The sequence below is a fragment of the Callorhinchus milii genome, unplaced genomic scaffold (assembly GCF_018977255.1).
Source record: "Callorhinchus milii isolate IMCB2004 unplaced genomic scaffold, IMCB_Cmil_1.0 Scaffold9, whole genome shotgun sequence".
NCBI classification, from domain to species: Eukaryota; Metazoa; Chordata; class Chondrichthyes; order Chimaeriformes; family Callorhinchidae; genus Callorhinchus; species Callorhinchus milii.
Window position 1 is genome coordinate 2,981,519 of NW_024704750.1, and position 25,301 is coordinate 3,006,819.

Consider the following 25,301-nt stretch of genomic DNA (forward strand, 5'->3'; position numbering starts at 1 on the left):
TTGAGAGGCGGTGACGGCCGCGCGGGGGGGCGGAGCCAGGCCGCGGTGCAGGCTGGTCTATTGTCCATCATGGAGGCCATATTTCACGAGAAAGTGAGTTAAAAAGGCGGAAAGGGAATAAAAGCGCGGGGCCGGGCCTGTGGGGGGGGGGGGACCTGCGGCGGTTGGTGCCCTGAGGGTTTGGGGTGGGAAGGAGGCCTCTCCCCCTCCCTCCCCTCCGGGGCCGCAGCGACACGGGCCGGTCCCCGAGGGCGGCCCTGACCGACCGCAACACGCCCCGGGCTGTGCCGGGCCAGGCTTCCAGCCGGCATGGCGCCCGAATTTCAGGGCTTCAGCCCATGACCAGGGTTTGGGGGTTCAGGGGAGGGGGAGAGAGAGAGAGACACACACAGACGAGAGAGACAGGAAGAGACAGAAGGGGGAGAGAGAGGTGGGGGGAAGAGACAGGTGCGAAAGAGAGAGGGGGGAAAGGGAGAGGTGGGGGGGGGAAAGGGAGAGGTGGGGGGGGAAAGGGAGAGGTGGGGGGGGAAAGGGAGAGGTGGGGGGGGGAGAGCGAGAGAGAGGTGGGGGGGGAGAGCGAGAGAGAGGTGGGGGGGGAGAGCGAGAGAGAGGTGGGGAGGGGAGAGCGAGAGAGAGGTGGGGAGGGGAGAGCGAGAGAGAGGTGGGGAGGGGAGAGCGAGAGAGAGGTGGGGGGGAGAGAGGGAGAGGTGGGGGGGGGGGGAGAGAGGGAGAGGTGGGGGGGAGAGAGAGGGAGAGGTGGGGGGGGAGAGAGAGGGAGAAGTGGGGGGAGAGAGATGGAGGGTGGGGGGGAGAGAGAGAGAGAGGTGGAGGGGGGAGAGAGAGAGAGAGGTGGGGGGGGAGAGCGAGAGAGAGGTGGGGGGGGGGAGAGTGAGAGAGGTGGGGGGGGGGAGAGTGAGAGAGGTGGGGGGGAGAGAGTGAGAGAGGTGGGGAGGGGAGAGCGAGAGAGAGGTGGGGAGGGGAGAGCGAGAGAGAGGTGGGGAGGGGAGAGCGAGGGAGAGGTGGGGGGGAGAGAGGGAGAGGTGGGGGGGGAGAGAGAGGGAGAGGTGGGGGGGAGAGAGAGGAGAAGTGGGGGGGAGAGAGAGGGAGAGGTGGGGGGAGAGAGAGAGAGAGGTGGGGGGGGGAGAGAGAGGTGGGGGGGGGAGAGAGGTGGGGGGGGGAGAGAGGGAGGCAGGGACTCGCCCTCTCCGCCGCCCACAGTAACACTGAGGGCAGTAACTCTGTGCGCTCAACCCCTGCCAGGTGGTGTTGGCTTGTTGGTGCTGCTGCCGTGACCAGGCTTTGGGGGTGAAGATGGGAGAGAGGGAGGGAGGGAAGGAAGGAAGGAAGGTGGGAGGGAGGGAATTGACCCACAGCCATATCGGTGACTGTAAATCAACCCTCCCAGGTGTTCTTGACTTGCAGATGAGCCCCAGGTGTTGTTTAGCTGCTTTCGTTTTTTTTCGTTCAAACCTGCCCCATCTCGACTCCATTTTAGGGGTTGTGGTAATGGTCGCTGTGCAATGCGCAGCGAATAAGCTTGTCCAGCGAAAACAATGGGAACAACATCATCACATCGTATTTGTGTAGTGCCTTTCATGCGGGGTGGTGTCTCGGAGAACTTGTCGCCAATAACAGTGGCCTGAGCATTGCCCCCATTTGTTAGGGCTTTTGGTTTCCATCGTTAAAAGTTTCACAGACTGCTTAACCCACCAGCAGTCCCTTAGAGATAACTGTGGAACTACCCAGCGTTGAAGTCTGTGGAAATGTTTATCTATCATTCAGTGTAGTTGGTGGTGGAGCGGGGGGGGGGGGGATATTATTCTGCATTTCCTAAGTTTTGGAAAATGAGTGTGGGAATTTGGCGAGGAAAGCTTTGTATTTTGTGTAAACTTTGATTCATTGATTTTGTTGTTTACAAAAGTGAAACTGGAAAGTTGAAGATATTGCCTAAGTTCCATTTGTTTATCTGCAATACAACCCCAATTTAGATTTGTCCTCCACTTTGCTTTATTACATAATTGCAGTGAAAATCCCTGACAGTTGCATAACGTGTTTACTGTTCTTGCCTCTTACCCCAGGATTTTTGTCACAAGTCTGCCATATAGCAATTACTGCCAGAGGGTGCTGTTTTCCCAGTAAAATGTCTTCTTCCCATCATATGTTCTTGTTGTGATCTTGCAGTACACTACTTCCACATCCTGTTTTATGATTTAAAATCCATAATTCCTCTTCATTGGATACAAAGGCATCCCAGTTGCAAAGATACAAAACTGCCCAACATCGTACACCAATTGGAGATTGCCTTTCATGTCAAGAGGATGTGTTGGATTTACTGTGAAATAGAGTGACTGTATTTGTGGGTGAATAAGGCAGTCCATGTTGTGCACAGCAATGTCCCACACACAGCTGTGAAATGAATGACCCCTAATTTTATTACGGGAGATTGTTGACCAGGACACTGGGAGAAGCTCCCCTATATTTTTCAATAGTGCTGTGGGATTTGTAACTTCCACCTGAATAAGCAGCCAGGACCTTACCCTAGAATGTGACTTCATGTGCAATGGGGCTTCAACCCACAATGTTCATACCAATCAACCTAGCCGAAATGGCTTGTAAACATCCTCTCCTGCCGACAGCTTTTGTGAACAGTGTATACTTAGTGAAAGTGCTAAAAAAAAAATCTGTATAAGAATTGTATAAAATATGCTGTTGGAGAATATGCTGATGATATATATGGGCAGTAAATGCTCTGATCGATAAAAGCGAACTCAATCCAGAATTTGTTGCAATCCATTAGCATTGCTAACATTGTTAGGACTCTGCCAATGTCATTCTAATTTGTTTACCAGGAAGTGCATAAGTAGGTGGGTGACCTCTCTCTGTTGAAAGATACTAAATTTCTGCTCAGAACTCAAGCCCTCGAAATGTTTCCTGTGTAGACAAAGCCGTGTTATTAATCAACAATAACAACTTCCACTTATATAGCATCCTCCACGCAGCGTCTCAGAGCGCTTAACAGTGGCGGAGCCTGACTCCCGGAGGTGGGGGGGGGGGAGTTGACCGTAAGTAAGCACGGTCGAAAACTAAGGCATTGTGCATTAACTTGTGGCATTGTGCATTAGTACATTGTTTCAAAATGCAATGGATTCCTTCGTTGTAAATTCCGCAACCTTGACGGTTGTGAAATAGCACAACGACAATTTAATGCACATTGTTTTTTGGTTGATTATAATCAAGATACCATGTAACCATGAGCCTGACCAAGTCAGTGCTCCACATATCACATTTGCATCACTTCCCTTGTGCCTGTCTGGATTAGTGCATTTTTCTATTTTCTTTACTTTTTTTTTGGTGATGGGGGGCATATTTTTATATATCTATTCCAGTTCATATTTGTTTGTTTTGTATTTTTTTTCTTGTTCTTGGCTACAATTTGTGTACATGAAAATGAGCACAGGACATGAACACAGTACTACACTTGGAAGGGCTGAATACATGTATCATGCACACTCTTAGTGAAAGGATTTGAAAATGTTCCAGATTCGTTTCTGTTTCACTAAATATAAATGAGATTTCTTTTCATTCGCAAGAATTTTGTACAAAATGCAAATAATGATTTTGATGAACTTTTTGCTACGCTTGATTCCACAGCAAGAAGGGTCCCTCTGTGCTCAGCATTGTCTCAACAATTTGCTACAGGGAGAGTACTTTAGTCCTGTAGAGCTCTCTTCAATTGCACAGCAGTTAGATGAAGAGGAACGGGCGAGAATGGCAGAGGGAGGAACTGCAACAGAGGAATATAAAATATTTTTACAGGTAAATGATGATTTGCTTCCCTTAAATAGATGTAAAGTTCTGGGATTTTGTTTCTCCAAACACGACTAAGAAATTATTGCCTCCAAAGCCCTCCACGGCCTTGCTCCTTCCTACCTCTGTGACCTGCTAACACCATAATGAACCGTCCACTCCCTCCGCTCAGCAGACTCGGTCCTGCCTCGCTTACCCCGCCTGACCCGCCCCACCATCAGCGGGCGAACCTTCAGTCTCTCTGCCCCCACCTTCTGGAACTCTATCCCACGGTCCCTATGCCTTGCTCCTTCCCTTGCCACCTTAAAGGCGTGTCTCAAGACCCTCCTCTTTGACCACACCTTCACTCACCCTCCTACCGCTACCCTCCCAGCCATCCACCCCTCTTGATCCCAACGCCCTGCTCGGGTGCAAATCCCTGAATGTCCGGCACCTTGGGACGTCCTCCCAACGTGAAAGGTGCTATACAGATGTAATTTGTTGTTGTTATCACAGAGTTGAGATGTCTCAAAACGCTTCACAGGATAAACCGTAAACTGAATGGACTGTATTTTGTGGGTGAAACGTGGCAGCAATTGCGCACAGCATTGTCTCACAAATTGTCATTTAATGAGTGACAAATTCTATTTGGGGCTTGTTGGCCCGGACACCAGGAGCAACTCCCTTCTCTTTTCCAATACTACCATGGGATTCTTAACATCCACCTGAACAGGCAGCCAAGATCTTGGTTTAACATCTCGTCCGAAGGTTTTATTCACCCCCCCCCCCCCCCAATTACTTTGGCAAATGATGGACTGTACTCACATGCCTCAAATTGTAGGTGGTAACTGCTACAAAGCCCAATGCTGAACAAGTTAAATTTTACTGAATCTGAAATCAATAAATCAAATTATATTATGCCAAAGGTGTTTTACGTCCAACTGTTTTATAAAATGTTTCACAATTACCAGCAAATGAATTCCTTTAAACATAAGCAGGAGTTTTAACATTCCACCAAGTACCATCTTGACTTTTATTTAGCTTTTTTTTCTCAACACAGCAACCTTCAGGGAACATGGATGACAGTGGTTTCTTTTCAATTCAAGTAAGTGTTTTTAATCTCTTCAACCTGTTACTTTTATTAGCTTTTAAAAAAAATGCTTACTTTAACCCTTTCCTTCACCCGAAATAAAGATTGGAAACTATACTTGTTTTTCATGATCTTTTAGTTCCCTTTAGTGGTTATTGTTTAAGATTACAGTATAAGAAACAAGTAGGTTCAGCAGTTGCTTGCTTTAATGTAGTTGCCTGATGTTCCAGGCTTCATTTTGTTTTGCTTATCCGTTGCCATTATTTTACCTTTTCTTAAAAATAAATCTCTTCATTTCCTCCTGCTTCAGCGGATAGTCACGTTCAGTTCTCAGGCCATTGCTTCACAATAAACTGACCACCTGCTTGTCTGCTAAGGAAAAATTTGCAGAATTTGGATCACTGATCCTAGATTTCAGTTATAAACTACAAATAGATATAAAGACACAACTTCTCCCAATTGTAGAAGTGTTAAATATTAAATTCGAATAACAATTATAGAATCGAATTTTAAAAAAAAATCACTTGTGAATTATAATTGTCGGAGACTATGCAGACACCACACATTTTTAAGGTTGCCTAAAATCAAAAATTAAATTCACTAAAAAAAATCCATTAATTGTACATATATGAGAGGTGTTTGCCACATTCTATAATCTTTAAGCAGGAATTGTTTGTGGTTGGATTTTTTTAAAAACAAATATGCTTCCACTTGCTAAGCAGAAGAATAATTTGTTTGACGTTGACTGATAAAACTAAGATGTAAGTGTGAGTGGAAGAAGTGATCAATAATGGTTTTGACAGTTTTATTAAAAAATAGTTATCCACCTAATCTATAAAAAAGAGTCAATGGTCATATGTTTTTGGGGCAGCAATTAGTTTCTTTTTGATCTCTTGTTTTCTGTAAGTGCATAATCTGAGAAGCAATGACGGGCTATTTATGCAATTTATTGCAGTGCATTATGATAGCATTAGATGGTGCCAGAGAGTGTTAGTGAGGAGAAATGAGGGCAGGTCAATACATCCTGGCAGCTGGGGTAAAGAGAGCATTGGTTCGGGCTTGGGGACAGTCAGATTCACATGGTATTTGGCTGGAAAATCAAGGAAAAGGGGGGAAGAACGTAAAGGAAGAGTTTTATCCTTAAAGAAAAGAATTGTTCAACATAACTAGACAATGAACTAGTTCCTAAGCTAAAAGGATTCAGAGCTATTTCTATTTAGAGATAAAATACATAAATTATATCCTTGGGAAGTTGTATGGGTGGATTATGGTTTACTGTGAAGTTGTCAGAACTTTTGTGACTGTCCTCTCCTCTAACACCACCACAGATGTTGAACAATGGTGAATAATTTTACAGCGGCAAATATTTTGTTCCAAGTGTCTTGGTTGTTGTATGTACGAGTCTAAATTTGACACTGGTGCGATTTGATTTGGGCAAGTAACTGCTTTGCTCAGTGAGCTTGAAAAACACAAACAATTTTTAATCCATCAAAGAGTAGAAGTGTGGTGTGTCCGTGTGCATAGTCCCGGTCAGAAAAGACCCGAGAGGGGGGAAAAAACTCCGATATCAGACCGCTCGAATATCTTGCAGATCTATTTTAATGGAATATTCAATTGAAGTGGAGCGGCTTGCTGAATTATCTGTACCTTTTAATAATGCTCTGTTTCATGACCATAGGGGAAGATGAACTAGAGAGAGCATGTGTAACAAGTTGGCCCTGACCTGAGTGGTGGCAAGCAAAAGTAATCCTCTAGCAAAATTCTGAATGTTAAATGTAAAAAACAATTCTTGAGCTCTGCATCTTTCTTTCTGTTGCTTTGGCATTGCAAGTTCGCACATGAAGACGTTTCATTATTAAATAGAAAATGCTAATAAATCTATATTTATTGGCAACTTCGGTTGTAGTAGTAATACTTAATTGAAATTTAACGGTTATTACAAATTATTATTTAATGTATAAGAACATAAGAAAGAGGAGCAAGAGTAGGCCATTCGGCCCCTTGAGCCTGCCCCGCCATTTGATACGATGATGGCTGATCTTCTAACCTAATTCCATTTTCCTGCCCTATCCCCATATCCATTTAGTTTTTAAAAATCTATCGATCTCAGTCTTGAATATGTTCAATGACTGAGCATCCACAGCCTTCTGAGATAGATTTCCATAAATTTACTACCCTCTGAGTCAAGAAATGTATGGAGGATTCAAATATCTTTTTAACAGTTCTTTCTAACATCCTACAGAATAAAGTGAAATAAATGAACTGCCTCAGAGTAGATGTGCCGTTTAAAATGCATTAACTGCTGCTGCTCTCTAAAAACAAATAATGCAAGCTTTGACCACAAATTTTACAAGTACTTTAGTTCATCAAGTGGAAAATTGCAGACAAGTAAATTTCTGTGTTGGATTTAGCTCTTTTTCTTTCCCTCCCCACATGCTTTTGTTTCCTCAAGTCATATCGCTTCCTGACATCCCATTCAAATCAACTGTGTGTCAACTCGAAACTTGTACAGTAACTCCTCCTTGGCTACTTGATGCTAGTGTTGCTCTGTAGTTCAGCCAATAACTTATGTGTTTATTGTTTGTTTTTCCAAAGAGCATTGTGCACCTCTTTCCTCTTCCTTTGCGACTGAAGCTCTTGTCTGTCTTAGATGCGGAGAGTTTTCCAAGCGCTTTTCCAATTTATTATTCACTTAATTTCAGTTGCACAATGATCAGATCTCAGTACAACCAGATCTATTCATCTCTTTGAATCATTGCTTGAATTATGGTCAGCTGAGAGTATCATGTTAGATTCCCCTTGGTGAATAAAGTGATTGTGAGATTTAAAAGTCATTTGGAAGAGTTGAATGTTTTAAATGTTTTGACACTCAGCCTTTGCTAGCCTTCAAAAGGGGCTTGAGGGGTTGTTGTGGAAATAATATATAAGTAGCTAGAACCTCCCTCCAAAACCCCCCCCTCAGCACATTCACTGATAAATAATATCAGGGAGGTGGAAATTCATCCCAGTGTTGGGCTAACAATTGTTCCAATTGTTGGAAAATTATCATATATTATACAAAGTCATTTAGAATGTACTACGTAAAATCATTACAACTTATCCAAGATCGAAGACTGATACGCTGTTCACACAGTACACAGTATTTACTGTAGAAACTTTCTTTTGCTTTGGAAACATAATTGATAGTATACAATACACATTTATTCTTATGACATAATAGACTGGGGGAGGGGGGTTGCCAAACAGTTACACAATGTTACACTCCATTTGGGTTATATACAGTGTGATGTGAATAGTTTATTACTATTACTTTGTACTATTACTATGTTAGGTCGTGAGTCGTACAAAACAATGGCAGTATTATCTTATAATTCAATGCATTGAGTTTTTGCATGCTTTACAATCTGTTATATTTTAATATGTGTTTTAAGTGGGCTCCACTGTATGCCTGTAAAATTCAAAGAGCTTTCAAAGTAATTTTATTTCTGCAGGTGATTAGTAGTGCCTTGGGAGTCTGGGGTTTAGAACTTACCCTCTTCAACAGCCCAGAGTATCAACGATTAAGGATTGACGCAGTGTAAGATATGTTATATGTAAATACAGTGTGTTCTCTTTTTTTAATTGATATTAAAAAATACTGCTTTATTTTTCTAACTATACCGATCTTAATTTTAATTTTCAGATTTTGGATTCATTTATTCAAATTTTCTGCTTTTTAACAAAAAAAATTACTGCAAATATATAATGGACAGTCATTTATGGAAATAGGATTTTTTTTATTTAAAAAAAAGTGTTGATTCTTTCATCAAAGCCCTCGTGGAAATGGTTTAAAGTATATCCACAATTTATTGTTTTCACAGAAATGAAAGGGCATTTATATGCAACTACAAGGAACACTGGTTTACAGTACGAAAATTAGGAAATCAGGTAGTTTTTAGCCTACTAACTCTAAGGTGCACTGTAGAATTTTGAATCTCGCCACAAAATATTGACGTTTGAAATGTCCCACTTTTTCAACTGTTGCCCATATTTTCAACTGTTACCGTGCCATTTCAGAAATTTAATCGAAAGATTTTTAAAACATACTGTGGTAGTATTCCAGAGATTCAAATGAGTTAGTTCAGTACACCTGGTTTGATATAGAACGAGGCAAAGATTCCCTATATGATGTCCCTCAAATGGATTAGCATGCCAGAATACCAGACTGCCACTTCCTTCCTTAAATCAGGACCCAGCTTTCTTAAGACAATTATAGGGAAAGAATTGCAGGAGGTGAAAAAAATCACCAATCCTTCAAAATCATAACATTGGTTACAAAAAAATCATTGGTTTTATTCGCCAGCCTTTCGCGTGAATAGGTACACCCCTTTTCTTCCTGGGTTAGTGATCAGTGTGGAGTCATCAGTATGAATTTAATTTCCCTTGTAAACCTTGATTGATTCACTAAAATAAGAAATAGGTACATTTGGTGGTCTGCTTGACTGCAGTCTAACTTACCCAGAGTTTCAGCACTAGGTGGCATAAATAGCTAGGAACCGAAAGAGCATGAGTCATTTTTCACTGATAAAAATACCTATTTTCTTTGGTTAAAAGACAATCCTTTTTTTAAAAAAAACTGAATTTAAGATTTTAAAGCCAAATCCGGCAATTTTTTCAGCCTCTGTGATTGTGCATTGGCTTCCCAAAATTTCGCAGTAGATTCTATCTTTGTGTTAAATTGTCCCCTCTGTTTTTCCCATTTCTTGACAGAAAAAATGGAACCCAAAAACCCTAAAACATGTTTTTAAGAATTAAAAAGTGACTTTAACGGTCCTTGTTGATAGCTATACGTGAAGATAGACTTATGTAACACTTATGTTTCTTTGCGATGTGTGTTCAGTTAGAAATTTTTGATTTCTAGGTTGTTAGTCACAAGGAATAATGGCTATTTTTCTTTTCTGGTCAGTGGTTTAACTTGAATTCCTTACTGATGGGTCCTGAGTTGATCTCCGACACATACCTCGCCCTTTTCTTGGCTCAATTACAACAAGAAGGTATCCCTGTTAAATATTACAATATAATTAATAAATAGAGATTAATAAGTTGGAAAAAGAAGCTAATTGGAGAAGCTGTGTTTTCTGACTCTTTTGAGGTGACTCATCAGCCTTCTAAACAGAGGAAGCAATAATTCAGAAGCTTTTTACTATTATCAGTGCAAACCGGATCACTGCAATACCTCACAGGTTTTATGAATTTACGACCCAGGTCTACTTTTTAAGATATTTATATAAAATTACTTCTTTTAAGTACGTATATCCATCAGGGAAATTTCACTTTCCTTTTCAGATCACACCCTAAATTTGTTTGCTATACAATTCATACGATTCTATGTATTTTTTTCCCCAAAAAACGTCTTCACGTTAGCTATCATAAAATGAACCACTGTTAATCTCTTTCATAATTTTGGTCATTATTTCACTTCTTTGTTACAAAGCAGAAAGCAGTCAGTAAGTCAGGTGTGGAATGAAAATAAATGAGTAAAGTGGGAGTGGTTTCACTGAGGTAACAAACAACAAAGCTCAGAATATAAATGATTAATAATAATAATCCTTACATTTGAAGCACTTCATGGGATTTACTGTAAAATGTAGTGACTGTATATTTTGTAGCTAGGCAAATCAATTCCTTTGATTGAGCAGCTAAGTTTTCTGAGTTCACAGTGAACAGATACCTGATAGTTCTTTCCTGTTCCAGACATTTATTTACTAACATGGTCTTGAACTCCATGATTATATAAGAAACAGAAATAGTTTTATGGAGCATAAAAACAGTGCTGCTACAGCTCTTAAATCAACTAGGACATAGGTTCCTTTATAATCATAGGCAATTGCAGTTGTAGTACAGTAACAATTTAAAGCTCATAAAATATTTGTTTTAATTTAGAACAAAATTGCCTTCTGGTAAAGCTGTGATTGCAAATATCTGTAGAGTGACATTTGTGTGTGCAGTGGACAAAGTAGTCAAACGTGGAGCTCTGTGTGAAGTTTGTTTTGTTTCCGCAGGTTATTCAATATTTGTATTGAGGGGAGATTTACCAGAATGTGAAGCTGATGAACTGCTGAAGATAATGAGAGTAGTGCAACAAGAGAGACCCAAGCTGATTGGAGAGGAGGGAACCCAGAGGACACAGACCGAGAGCAGTCCGAGGTAGTGAGCAATGTGGAGAATTTCATTTACAGTATTGGATTGGGCTGGGATCGGCATTGTAAAAAATAAGTAAAAGTAAAAAAAAATTATAATAATAATTTGGTCATTTAATCTACGAGTGTTTGTGGGACACTGCTGCGTGCAATTGACTGCCGCGTTTTTCCCACTTAATCTATAGTCAATTCACTTTACAATGTATCTGCAAAGCTGTTTGAAACTTCTTGAAGTCGCGATAAGGCACTATATCAAATGCAAGGATTATTTTATCATAAAATGGGGAAGAAAATGGTTTTGTTTTCAAAAATATATTTATTCCCTACCACAAGGCAGGATGGCGCAAATCCCCTTTTGATTTCCATCCCAGTCTTATTGCAATCCTTAATTTTGTTATAGAATGGAATGAACGGAACATCAGCTATTTAAGATGTTTTGTCCCAAAAATGCATTACCAAGTTGAGCAATTTGCTAATAAAGAATAGTTTATGTTGCATTTAACCGTGTCTTTTTTGATATTAAATGACTTGTGATTTTTTCGATATGCAATTTGCCCCCCCATCCCCATATAGGTGCATTTGTGTTTTGTATCACTGTGGTTTGGTGGAGGTGGGGGTTGCTGTGGGTGAGATCTCTGATGTGAGAGTGAAAATAATCTTGATTTTATCTTCCACCTATTGTAAACGTTCACACCAGCACAAATCCAAAGAATGTTTGCTCTTATAAAACAAGAAATAGAGATAATTCTACAGTAGATTAATGGTGGCCTATGGAGCGTGATTGAATGTCTGAACTAAACTGTTGGGATTTTTAATAGTTGTTGGCAGAAAAGGCATATTTTATAAAAAAAATTTGTAGTAAAAAAAATCTACTCTCTGTTTCTCGTGTTCTGTAGCGTACAGAACAGTGACTGGGAGCAAACAATCGATGCCAGTAAATCCGTTACCAGCGTGGTCGACGAGGATGATGAAAACCTACAGAGAGCATTGTCATTGAGCCGTCAGCACATGGAGACAGAGGACGAGGAAGCAGATCTCCGCAGAGCGATTCACCTCAGTATGCAAGGTGGGGATTCACCCAGCAATGCAGGAGAAAGCTACCAGTTCTCTTCACTCTCTCGACCTTGCAGTACATTTCAACAACTTGGCATTTATATAGCGCCCCTCACACAGGGTAGGATCCCACCAACCATGGGTTAATCCATGCACTATTTTCATATTTTTGTGGCATTCCAGGTAAGGCTTATTTGAAAAAAAAGAATAATCCTTGCATTTGATATAGCGCCTTATCTCGTCTTAGAGACGTCTCCAAGCGCTTCACAGAATATCCTGTAAAGTGAATTTACGAAATCCGAGTTGTGTAAAACAGTGTTGAATTGTTGAGCAGTGTATTTTTACAGCCTTGTGCGTTTCTCTCAGCTATATGCAAAAGCCAATCCAGAAGTCTGTACTGATCCCTATGGGGTTGAGATGCTCCTGGTTATAGCTCCATAGGGAAGGCTGATATTTAAATAGTTATTATCATCTTGCTATAATCTAGTTCAGTGAAAAGGATTGACCAGTGTAGCTTGAAATTGAATTTTTTTTGTAACTGTTGACTTTCAGAAAGTAAAATTCTGAAATGTAACTGCATATTTTGTTTTGCACCATGTTTATTCTTTGATCAAAAGCCCCCAAATTGGGGTCTGAACATGACTGTGACCTACCTACCTGTCAGTAGTGTTTCTGCAGTTAAAATATAGTTTACACTTGTATAAGGCCTTTCACATCCGGAGGACATTTCAAAGCCATTCACACAGCTGACTAGACAGCTATGCCTTGGGTGTGGGGAGCCAAGAAGGCTCAGGGGTGGGTTGGGGAAGATGACTGAAAGCGCATTGGAAGAGGTAAGTCGAGGCGAGCTTTAAAATTAGGGAGGGGGCGAGGGGGTAATGTGCAGGGTTTCCAGGATGGAGTCCCAGAGAGCGGGAGTAGAATTGCTGAAAGATCGCCCACCGATTAAGGGGCAGATCAGGCATGAGACGTGAAACGAGTTAGTTGTGTTTGGACTGACGAGAGATTACAAAAGTTTTTATCCTTTGAAACAGAAAGGTCCAAAAGAAGGTGATAGACTGCTTCACAGCCCTGCATGACTACAAAGAGAGCAAAGCTGTACTGTATACCGTATGTACATACAGTCGCAAGCCTGAGGTTTCGTTACTGCTGTTTTGTTTTAAGCGTTTCGTAAATAAAACATGAAAATGTTTTTATGTTTTTCATTTTATCTGTAATTTTTTTTAAAAAAAGCTTTAGTTATAGTCTTAAGTAAATCTCTGTTTCTGTGGACATTTCTTTAATGACATAATCTTTAATTTATTTTGTGGGAAATCTGAACAGCCGCGTATCCTTTAGCTTTAATGGTTCGATAGATGATGCAAAATATTTTTATTTCAATACTAATCATGTAACCTCAGAGGACAATCATGTATGTTACAGGAATTACACGGCAGGTTGGAGCTAAAGAGTACACTACCTCAAAATCTTGGGGCACATTATTCACTATCCGATGAAACTTGCAGCAATGATGTAGTGATTTATTTAGTGTAGCTCCTCATAGCCACCTGTAGAGCACCAGCACAAGAGCAGATTTGTATCTTGTCCTTTAAGCCAGGAAAGATATATGGCACAGGACATTGAAGCCAAAGCTAATACATTAAGTGGGAAGAAAACTCTCATATAATCTTGGGTCACTGCAGTTTTATACTTTTTTTTTAACCATTTTGGTTTTCAACCAAAATTTAAAGCTTTATGTGAAACTCTGAGCCCAAATGTTGTTGGTGGTAAATCGTTGTTGTTGCCATGCCGAGTTTACAGTTAGTTCATTGTGGGTAGTCTTTTCATTTGATGTCTGGAATTATTACCAAAGGAATTAGTTGTACATCAGTAAAACTTGTTAGGATTTTGGTTTTTGTAAATAATAATAATCCTTGATTTTTATATAGCACCTTATCACGTTATTGAGATGTCTCAAAGTACGTCACAGAATATATTGTAAAGTGGATTGACTGTAATTTGTGTTAATTTGCATAAGTTGCTTTAAGCATGTGCATGTCACTTATAAATTATTCCTTAGAAGAGAAATGGTCATGATTAGTTGGAACAATCACCTTTCAACATACAAAAGAGTCTCTTATATCGCTATTCAAGTGGTAGTGGAAAGGCTGCTTTGCTGATGGCCGCTTACTAGTGAGCATTAAATGGGTCTTAAGAACAACGTGGAAACTGATGCACAAATTATTTTATTACAAAAGGTTGGACAGCAGATGGTTGTTCTCAATGATATTCTATGACACTGAACAGAATAGTTCATGAGTTCAAATTTAATGACTGTTTAAAGGTTTGCAGCAAACCGATAAATCAATCTGCTGTGAACATTTATTATTCAATAATGCAGTGGACTATTCAAGCTTAGTTTAGAATAAATAGGATGTAAAGTTAAAATAGCACAGTTGTAATATTTCAATTCTTTTTCATTGGCGACAGTTTTCCGAATGCAATAACTAAAGGCACAGATCATGGATATAATAATAGCAGCTCAAGTGCGAATTGACAAACTGGGTTATTTTATGATTCACTGGGATTGGATCTGTTCTGGTGCATAAGTGACATTACAGTGCAGCCAAATCCAACTCTCGATATCTCTCAACAATAACATTACTGACTGCTGAAACACAAATGTTTCAGATGTGTTACAAATGGCATAGCTAATGCAAAATGTCTTGAGATAGTGGCAAAAAGACGATTGTACATTAGATAATAGGAAATAAAACAGAATATGTTAACACAATAATAATATTGTAAAATCTGGCACTCGTTCCATCCACAATGTTAGACCAAGAAATGGTAAGTATGGGATTTACACCAATGCACCCAGTATGAATTTTTATTTCATTCTAGTGGAACAGCGATAACACACAGCTTGTAGAGTGTTGCAGTAATGGCTGCTGGGTTCCTGTTGCTTATAATATTTATGTAACCTCTATGAGAGTATTGTAAACAGATTATCTGTGTATTCAGGTGACACACAGTTGTCTCAAATGCAAGATGTTCTGAACAGAAGGATACTGTTCAGTCTGCAAAGTATTAGTTACTGGCAAGAGGGAATTTGACATTGAGCAGTGTAAGGTAATTTACATTAATGGAAGTAATAAGCACATTTCCACAATGGACAGCATATTGTTCAATAGATGGGGTGCAGAAAAGATTTCCATATAATAAGTTGAGGAAAACATTAAAGACAGTGCTACATTTTGTAGTTATAAGAAATGTTGAACTGTTGAGGTGAATTAATAGACCTGTAGAATATATCCAAGGCAGTTACATTGATAAAGTATAAAGTATTAGTGAGTCCACACCTGGAATATTGTGCTCAGTTTTGGTCATTGTTCTACAAATAGACAGGGAATTCAATTGAGAGGAATTCGCAGAAAAGCAACCAGAATTGAGATTTTTCCATCAATAAGCTATGAAGAGAGACTACAAGAGCTCAACCTGTTCCTGTTGGAAAGAGATTAAGGGGGACTAAAACAAGAGAGTTGATTGGGTAGGTGCTGCGATATTTGTCATTCAAAACTAGAAAAGGGATTCCAAAGATACCTGATTAAAACCAGGACATTTTCAGTTAAACAAAATATTACCTTTTCATTTGTGTGCATTAGAATCAGATCCATCAAGCAATTGAAAGGAAATCATGAGGCAATGTCCATTTAATGAGCTTTGCTCCGTTTATTGCCTAGTGTGCTTTGCTCATTATAGTCCAGCTTAGCTCTATATGAGCACCACAAGCCCTGTTATTTTTCTCTCGATGTTGCCAGCAGTGGTTCTCTGTTCTCCAGCAAAAGGTTATCTCACAAGTGGAATCAGAAGCTGTGAAGTGTTTGGAATGCAGATGAAAACCCACATCCCAGTCTGCCATGCCACCATTAAGATTGTGTTCTGTTTTAAGCTTGTTGTTCAATGTTGTGCTATTTTTACATCGCAGATGACGTGTATTCCTCCGTAGGTTAGATGTTGCTTTTAAAAAAGATAAGAATTTCTTATCATGACTCGACTGTAGTGGGTGTGTCAATTATGTAAATTCATTCCAGCCTACATATTTCCATAGCTATTTTTAGAAAGCTAACATATATCAGGCAATAACAATTGTGAGGTGTTATATAGTAGATCCAGTAAATTGAAATCCAATCATTTTTAGCGTTAAAATACAGCTATTTAAGAGAAGCTAAATTGTATTAAAAGCAAATAAACTTACAGCACAAACTGATGAATTATCCGATGGGTCAAAATTAATGTATCTATATGAACCCTATTAAATTGATTGCTGTAATCCGAAGAGGGTTTTGAGTGATCGGTTGTAACAATCCTATAAGCAGTAGTTTCAATAGGAAGATGTAAATAGCCCTAAATGATGAGCTGAGTCAAATGGCCTTGCCTCATTTCAGCATTCTTACAGCTATTAATTACACTCTTTAATCAGTATCCCTGACTACCTCTGCTTGATTCCACCATTGAATAGGATCATTATTGCAACTGTCCACAAGAATGCATTTGCATTGCAGTTTAATTCCAGAGAGATTGGAGATCTGTGAGAATTTTTAGACTGCAGCAGATAATGGTGATGACCAGTTTTACGACAGAATAAATTGCTGTGCACGAATGAATAGTTTGATGTTCTGATATTCTATGACAGTAGATAATTTTTGCTATGTATCTGGAGTCACGCTAATATACGTCTTTTTCCACATAAAAGTTTCTAAATTTGGAATTTATGCATATGTAACAGGATGTCATGGCAGTCTGTCAACAAATGTGCCTTCAGAGGCCTATTAATATTAATATGTGGATGGCACTGTATATACTTCATAGCTGCAGGCTTGTGTATGTGTTTAATATTGCACCTTTGAGATGCTCTTAATTGCTCTGCCAACAAATGTGCCATTTGATGTGGTGCTGAACTGTGCAGCCTGCAAGATCCCAGGATAAGTCCTTCATCCGTGATGTGTTGTCTTGTCTTAACTAGCAGGAGGTGCTAAAGATGTCCTCATTATTTAAGAATGGAGGAGAAGGAGCAATTATGTAGGATTCTCATTTCTCATCACTGTTGAGTTGCCTCTGCTGGAGATGTGCATACGTGTGAAAATTGGTCTGTAATGCCCCCACCATCACATAACACATTGATGATCACTTTCTGATCTGACATATGAGAAATATACCTTTTAAGATTTAAGGGTTATTTTACTAATGTGATATTTGTAATGGATCTTTAGGTTTTGGACAAGGAACAGAAATTACAGAAGTGACCTCAAACGATGTTGCACAATCCTCAGGGATAAATCAGATTAGTCCAGAGGAACTCCGAAGGAGACGACAAGACTACTTTGAGAAGTAAGCAGGCCTTTCGATCATGTTGGAGAATTTCCTTCCAAAAGAGTATGCAATAATATTGTAAAATCATTTCTTTAACTGGTTCAATTCTTGTACTGAATACTAAATACATAAATTTATAAATTCTGAATATTAAATTGTGTGACGATTGAGGCTGTGAGCAAGGGGTGGTGGGGTGTAAGAGAAGCAATTACCTTCAGGATTTTTGGTGAATCTATTGTATCTTCACCAATATGTTTTGTTTCCAACAGAAAACAACCATGTGCACAACCTTCAAATTCAAATCAGCCTGAAAAGCCAGGTTGTACAGCACTGCGAGTGAATTCAGGTGTGTGGTTGCTCATTCAAATCCTGTTCATAGTAACTTCTTTTAAATGAGATATAACATGACACTAAAAGCAGAAGTAGCAATTAAGTTCACTCATTTTTTTTTTTACCCCCGCCCTCCCCCCCATCTATAGCTAGCGTGACTGAACGAGAGACGCCTCAAGCAGACGTGAACAAGTCATTAGACACTGATGCCAATGATAATTCGAAAGAAAAAGGAAGTTAATGAGAAGAATGATGTACTAGCAACAACTGTACTCCGTTTGTTAACTCGCATGAACTGCATTACCCTTGTGCTCCTGTCACAAAGAGACAAATGTACATATGTTTCAGAGAGAGCAAAGATTGTTCAATCTTGACGTAAATTGTAGGCCATCTTTTGGGATCATTTGTGGTAGAACCTGCAAAGATTTCCAGTTTCTGGTCTTCAATTGCAGCACCTTACCTTCTGTCAAACTCTTGTCTACAACCTCGCTGAATAAAATACAGGAGGACAAAATAAGATTGCATCCACACAAGCCTTGTCGTTTGAGAAAAGGTAACTAAACATTTCCTGATTAGTTATACAACCAGTGATGGGACCACAGAAGACAAAAATGCTGAAAGTTTTAGCTTCTTTGCTTTTAAAAATGAATGTACTTGTTTTTAGCTAAATTTGTAAATTTGTGATTACTCAAGTGTGGGAAAGGGGACTTGCAACAAGCACTTGTTGTTTATTTTGGCAATGCCGAAAGTTTACAGAGTATTTTTGTTTGTTTGGATGTGGACCTTGCATTGGTATTTTAATGCTGCCTGCTTGTTTTAATATTCTTGTAATAATTCATACCTTTTAATAATGTGATACAAACCGCATTATGTGGGGTGCCGAACACACACATGTTCAGCTCATAAATCTCCACTTTGATCAAACCAATGTAACTCCAGTGTTGTCAAATGTAACAGGTGTAGCTTTGAGTGGGAGGAGGAAATACACGGAAAGCACTTCAGATGTTTCGAGGATGGAATGAGGTATAGAAATATTTTGTTGAAGAAAGATGGTACCAGGGACCAGACGAACACAGGGAAAAACAATAAAACCAAGATTAAATGAATTACTGTACATTTACATAATTATTGAGGTCAACTCAGCCTTTATGAAAGTTTTCTATCAAGTTTTGCATTGAATGATTGGGAACTAGAAGGGAGTAGGTACTGCTTGTGTGAACTTTACTGATTGTATGCTATATTTCTTTCATCGCAGTAATATAAATCTAGTCAAATTGCCGTGTATTGAGATTTATCAATGCTGACACTACGTATTAATGTCTTATAGACTTGGATGTGTTTTGATTGTATGGACCGAGATAACCTATTACAGATAAACTTGCATAACCTATTACAGTATGTATCTTTCATTTGGAATAAACACTGTTTTTAAAATGTATTGGATTGGCAAATGCACTTTTTGTTACAACATAGATTGAGAGAAAGTTTAATTGTATTTCTGGTGATTTTCGTTCCTTGTACCCCATGCAAGATGCATGGCAGAAATCTACTGGTGTGTCAGTGGTATTCTTCACATATGCGTCTTGACAGGTTATTTGACTATGGAGTGGGAGGGCTTCATTGACTAAGCCTGACCTCCACACACACACTTACCCACATATACTTTCCAGAAGAGATCATTGAGCGGATTTATTTCCTTTTCTCCTTATCTTCCAAGCCTGGGGACACTGAAACCAATCATCATATCCCACCACCTGCCACTGGCTAACTCCGGTCTCCTTGATCTTTCACGACTTAGTCTGGCAATACGTGGTACAATTCAGCAATTGGCAAAGCATAGGCCCTTTGTTTCCTGCAAAATTAATATTTCCAGCAAAATAATAAATATCTCAAAAAATTATAAAAGGAAATGATTGATTGTGGTGGTTTCCAGAAAGAGATATCATCACACTCTTAGATTCATTAAGACAGTTCTGCAATAGAATTATTAAAGTGGTAGAACTGGTCACATATCAAAACTACAATTGCTGTTTTCAGTCCATATTGACTAAAGTGTAGGAAACCCAACTAAATGTGACCAGGTTGCACTGCCTGAAAATTTTAATGTATTTTTAAGCAATACAATACTTATTCAATTAATTACACACCATTTGATGGGACTAAAATCTAATTTTTAAACAGAATGTGCCAGCAATAACGCAAGCAGCAGTCATGATCTCGCAAGACCATTGCAATGAATTCATGCTGATGGCTATTAATTTGGATTTTATTACACGTATGCATGAAGGTGGTGCAAAAATGGATACTTGTAACTTAAATTAATATGATGACAACATTGAAGGAATAACTGCTCATTTCTATTTGGTTTCACACTTCGCCAAGAAAGCCAATGACTTGACACGTGTAGAATTTGCATAGTTTGCAAGCTTCGAGTGTGCATGCATCCTGGAGATAAGATGCACGGCCTCAAAAATAGTATCCATGTCGCGAATGATCAAAATAAAAATACAATTTTGGAATTAGGAGTATGTTTCCTTTGACAGAACGTGGAGATAATTGGCGAATGAGTCATTTCCTGCTCAGTCAGGAGTCGGGTCTGTGTGATAAGCAGTTCTGAAATGCATGCATGCTTGCACTGATTAAATACGTCATTCCTTTTTTTTTCCACAGATAATACATCTGTAGCTCAACTGTCTGCATGAGTACTGTCTGACATTTTGCAATGTGGATCTGAACAGACTTCAAAAATAATGACTCAAAATCAGATAATTCCTTTTAAAAGAAAATACTTGGTGCAGTCAACACTTTTAGGTATTATCAAATATGCAGAAAATGAGCCATTCAATTCGGATTGTAAATAAACCCAAAGGTTGAGTGTTTTCTTTGGTTAGCAGGTGACCTATTTAGTGGAGGGTCTCAGTTTGAAATACCCATTAGGAGTGACAATCACCAGGTGATTTTCATTTCCTCTCCCTTTCTTCCTCAAAATCCCTGTTACAATCAGAAACATGTTAGGAATTACAATAGCTGACTCCTTCTATGGCACTCTATGTCACCATTTTTTTATGTAGCACTATCCAAGCATTATGACACCTGACTACCCTTCACTTACTTACTTGCACTGTAGATTTATGTATTAAGAACATAAGAATTAGGAGCAGGAGTAGGCCATTCGGCCCCTCGTGCCTGCTCCGCCATTCAATAAGATCATGGCTGATCTTCTCACCTAACTCCGATTACCTGCCCTATCCCCATATCCCCTAATCCCTCTATTTTTCAAGAATCTATCAGTCTCCGCCTTGAAAATGTTCAAGGACTGAGCATCTACAGCCTTCTGGAGTAGTGAATTCCATAAATTCACTACCCTCTGAGTAATGAGATGGATCGGGTGGAATTCAATACTGCATTTGGAACTGGAATGCAGTTCGCCCAGAACACGCAGTCACAACGCTTTACAATGCATCCTGTGCAGCGCTTTAGTAAGACGCCTCAACGACGTGATAACACCCTCATCAAATACATGGATTATTATTATTATTACTGCTTAACATCTAAAAGTAGTTGGGATTTTTTTTTACAAATCCGGGTCAATGCTAGCAGACCATAGGGGAATGCAACTCTCTTGATGGCAGCCTGTTTGCAGATTTGTGTTGCATTTCTTTTAAAATCTGAAATATAGAAATATGAATTAATTTGAACTGGGATCCTGTGACTCAATTTTCCTTAAATCTGTCTGAAAATCAATTTGAGCTACAGCTGTGCCTCTTGTCCATGTATGTGTGGGCACATTTGTCTGCTTGTGAACAAAGCTTCCTTTCAGCGTTTATGCAATTAAACTTAATGCTCTGCATTCTTTGCAAAGGGACATTCTCTTCCAATGCCTTATCAAAAGGGGAAAACTTACATTTGGTAAAATGTCATTAGAAGTTCCCATTGGTAACATTTTAACTCCATTTTAACATTTCCCTTTCTCCCCGGTGCCCTATGTGTGTGTCGATGAGCAATAATAATAATCCTTGTATTTGATACAGCGACTTATCATGTCTTGGAGACGTCACAAAGAGCTTCATAGAATACACTGTAAAGTGAATTAATTGTAAATTTTTGGGCGAAACATGGCAGCCAATTGCGCACCACAGCGTCCCACAAACAATCGCGGATTGAGTAACCACATTTTTTAAAGAGATTATTATATCCAGAAAAACGATCCGCCAATTGACTAAACAGAGGTAAAGGTAAACAAGAGGTGTGTGTGTGTGTGGAGTAAGCAAACTTGCCTATTGTTTGGCCCTGCCTGGGAATCGAACCCAGGGCCTCTCTGGATACGCATTTTCTCTGAAGCGCAGTTTTCAGCAAAACATTCAGGTCTGTACATGTGGCGGTATCACGTTCACAATCTGATTTTCAATTCCCTTTAAAATTCAAAAGATCTTTCAGAACCTTCCTCAATGTAATGTGTACCCAGAATTCACAGACAAAGACATCTTATCTCCTACGGAATGAAACAATGACTTTGTTGCATTCACCTTTTCAGTAGCGCACCTTTCAGGCCAACAACTAGTGCTCTGCGCTCAATAGATTCCACATAATCTCTTGCTACTATCACAAGCTGTTCCAATAAGAATCTGATAAAAACTCTGGAAAGCTTCAAAGAAGGCTACAGCCATGAGGAAAGATCATGATTGCCTTTTGAAGAAGACAAGAGTTTAAAATTATATACGATTAGGATAATTTATTCTGCCATGTAACAAAAGAACTAGACTGAGTTCTCAGAAATTTAAAGAATTCAGGGTTATTAGATGAAGAGGTAGATGTGTTAAAAGGAATCCTTTAGAAAGTTGGTTGGGTAATGAGTTGGGCCAGTGGTATTCTCAGTAGACTACTGTGTGCAAACTCTTACAATATTCTGTTGTGTCAGCTTTTCACCTCTGAGGCAGAAGTAAGTGGTTTCAAGCCTCATGGGAGCAGTGCAATGTTGCAGGTACCGTACTTTCGATGAGACGTTAAACTGATAATCTATCTGCCTGTTCAGGTGGACATAAAAGACCCACGGCACCGTTCTTCTTGAATTTGAAAATTACGTTTGCCTTCAAATTGCAGTCACAACACTTCACTAGAAATTCTTTGTGCTTTGAGACATCCTCCTGACGTGAAGGTGCGATACGAAATGCAATGGTTATTATTGTTACTCAAAATGTAATCAGAGAAAACAAGATACGCCCCACTTACACAAGAGAAATTGGCCATACTTCAATCTGATCTGAGGGATTTGATGGTACCAGCTCTTTGATGCCAAACCGTAAAACACTCATAGAAAAAAATATATTAGGGAATTCCCATTAGGGAATTAACAATGAATCGCTAGTCAACACAATTACTATGGAGAGCAATTGAATTAATCTTTTGGGGATACTCGGGTTTTGGGTGAATGTATTAATACATAAAATCAAGGATGTTGAAACAATGTCGGAACAATGATGCCCACTGATCTGCACAATCTTTTCTGCACAATCCTATAACAGATGGCAATGCTCCTATTAAACTTTTTTGGGTTTAAAAACAACTGACGGCTCTGAAGGGGAAAGAAAAACCCCAGAAAGGAAACAATGAGAATGAGAAAAAATCCTGATAATGTTTGCTGTGCGCTCATATATTACACAAAACAAAAACAATACATGCTCAGGGTGCCAGATCAGTAAAGTAATTACTTCCTTGACGTTTCCTCCAGATTAAAGGATTGAGAAGGCAGCAGGCTCTCTTAAGAAACAGGATGTTGTTGGACTGCTTCCAGTTGTTGGTGAGTTCAAAAGTATAGGGCACGAAAATAAGGCAGCTCGCAGATTTAATAAGGAGTACGTGAAAAACTTCATGCCGTGGTGGTGAGAATGTGAACCTCACTACTGGAAAACTATGGTTGAAGCAAAAAGTATCAATGTAATAATAATAATAATAATAATCCTTGCGTTTGATCTAGCGTCTTATCATCTTGTTGAGAAGCCTCAAAGTGTTTCACAGGATATACCCTAAAGTGGATTGACTGTGCATTTTGTGGGTCAAACGCAGCAGCCGGTTGCGCACAGCAAACTGTTGAGCCCCAAACTAAACGTAAAGAGAAAGCCCGATGCATACACAGGGGGGAAAAGAACAGGGGGAGACAGGAGAGGGAATACGAGGGGTTGGGGGACAGGGGCTCCTGCGGAGTATAAACGCCAGCAGGAACCGGTCAGCGATGAGGTCAATAAAAGGCCTGCGGAGCAACAACTGAATGAACCTTTTGAGGATACTCAGGTTTTGGGGTCCGAAAGGCTGACTGTCCAGCGCCTTGGGACGTCCTCCCGACGCAAGAGGGGCTGTACAAAAGTAAACGTTGCTGCTGTTGTTGTTGTTAGTGGTGGTGTTGTTGGTGGTGGTGTTGTTGGTGTTGTTGGTGGTGTTGTTGGTGTTGTTGTTGTTGTTGGCGGTGGTGGTGTTGGTGGTGGTGTTGGTGGTGTTGTTGTTGTTGTTGGCGGTGGTGGTGTTGGTGGTGTTGTTGTTGGTGGTGTTGTTGTTGTTGTTGGTGGTGGTGGTGTTGTTGGTGTTGGTGGTGTTGTTGGTGGTGGTGTTGTTGTTGTTGTTGGCGGTGGTGGTGTTGGTGTTGGTGGTGTTGTTGTTGGTGGTGTTGTTGTTGTTGGTGGTGGTGGTGGTGGTGGTGGTGTTGTTGGTGGTGTTGTTGTTGTTGTTGTTGTGGTGGTGGTGTTGTTGGTGGTGGTGTTGGTGGTGTTGTTGGTGGTGGTGTTGTTGGCGGTGGTGGTGTTGTTGGTGGTGGTGTTGTTGGTGGTGGTGTTGTTGTTGTTGTTGTTGGTGTTGTTGTCTGCAGCTCTGTGCAATGGGGAGGGGAGGGGTTAAGGCGGGGGGGGGGGGGGAGTGGGGAGTGGGCGGGGCTGTTGGCTCTCACTCACGCGCACGCAGGCACGTAAGGCACGCCCCTTGACGTGGCTAGCCACGCACGCACGCACGCACGCACCCCGCCAGGCGGACAGCTCGCGCCCTCCTCTGCCGCCCGCCTTCGGATGGGAGGCGGAGATTGTGGGTCCCGGGAGCGCGAGACGCTGACAGACAGTCACTCACTCACTCACACACACACACAGCGCTCCTCACTCACTCTCTCACACACACACCGCTCACTCACTCACTCTCTGTCTCGCTGTGCGGGCGGAATAAAAGCCATTGCAGAGCAGCGGCGACGACGACGAGAATCAATTATTTGACTGATAAAAAGCCGCGAGACGTCCCCCGTCGAGAAGAGAAGAGAAGGCGAAAAAAAAAAATCACCACAGAGACTGAGAGACTTTTTTTTTTTTGCGCGACGAACTGATTGCAAACGGTTCCCGAGAGAAGGCGGCGCGAGCCCCCCCCCCACCCCCCGCCCCTCACACCCACCCCCTCCCCCGCCCCTCTGTGGTACCCAGAGCCGCCTCCCTCCCTCCCTCCCTCTCTCCCTCCCGTCTCCCTCGTGTGTGCGGGGAGCAGCG

At 40.4% G+C, this 25,301-nt stretch overlaps 1 protein-coding gene across 5 annotated transcripts; it reads left to right on the forward strand.

Annotated features, from left to right (window-relative positions):
• atxn3 (ataxin 3) lies at positions 1–19,228 on the forward strand. Of its 5 annotated transcripts, none has more exons than XR_006085291.1 (11): positions 1–93; positions 3,652–3,816; positions 4,847–4,891; positions 8,368–8,453; positions 8,737–8,803; positions 9,822–9,909; positions 10,918–11,062; positions 11,952–12,121; positions 13,143–13,218; positions 15,492–15,637; positions 17,361–17,478. XR_006085291.1 is itself a non-coding variant. In XM_042337962.1 (11 exons), the coding sequence occupies exons 1-11, from the start codon at positions 70–72 to the stop codon at positions 18,029–18,031; spliced, it is 1,077 nt and encodes a 358-aa protein (XP_042193896.1). In that variant the 5' UTR covers positions 1–69; the 3' UTR covers positions 18,032–19,228. The 5 variants fall into 5 exon arrangements, 4 of the variants coding, with proteins under 4 accessions (XP_042193896.1, XP_042193899.1, XP_042193897.1 ...); XM_042337962.1 differs by lacking the exons at positions 13,143–13,218; positions 15,492–15,637 and adding exons at positions 17,730–17,806; positions 17,940–19,228; XM_042337963.1 differs by lacking the exons at positions 1–93; positions 13,143–13,218; positions 15,492–15,637 and adding exons at positions 17,730–17,806; positions 17,940–19,228 and having other exon boundaries at positions 3,676–3,816; positions 4,828–4,891.
• Positions 19,229–25,301: the final 6,073 nt, after the last annotated feature.

What these genes read in the sequence shown, in the direction of transcription:
- atxn3 (XM_042337962.1), top strand. Translation starts at nt 70, where the DNA reads ATGGAGGCCATATTTCACGAGAAA. An exon ending in CGATTAAGGATTGACGCAGT is followed by an intron (nt 8,454 to 8,736) that starts GTAAGATATGTT and finishes TTGTTTTCACAG; the next exon opens with AAATGAAAGGGCATTTATAT. An exon ending in GGCTCAATTACAACAAGAAG is followed by an intron (nt 9,910 to 10,917) that starts GTATCCCTGTTA and finishes TTGTTTCCGCAG; the next exon opens with GTTATTCAATATTTGTATTG.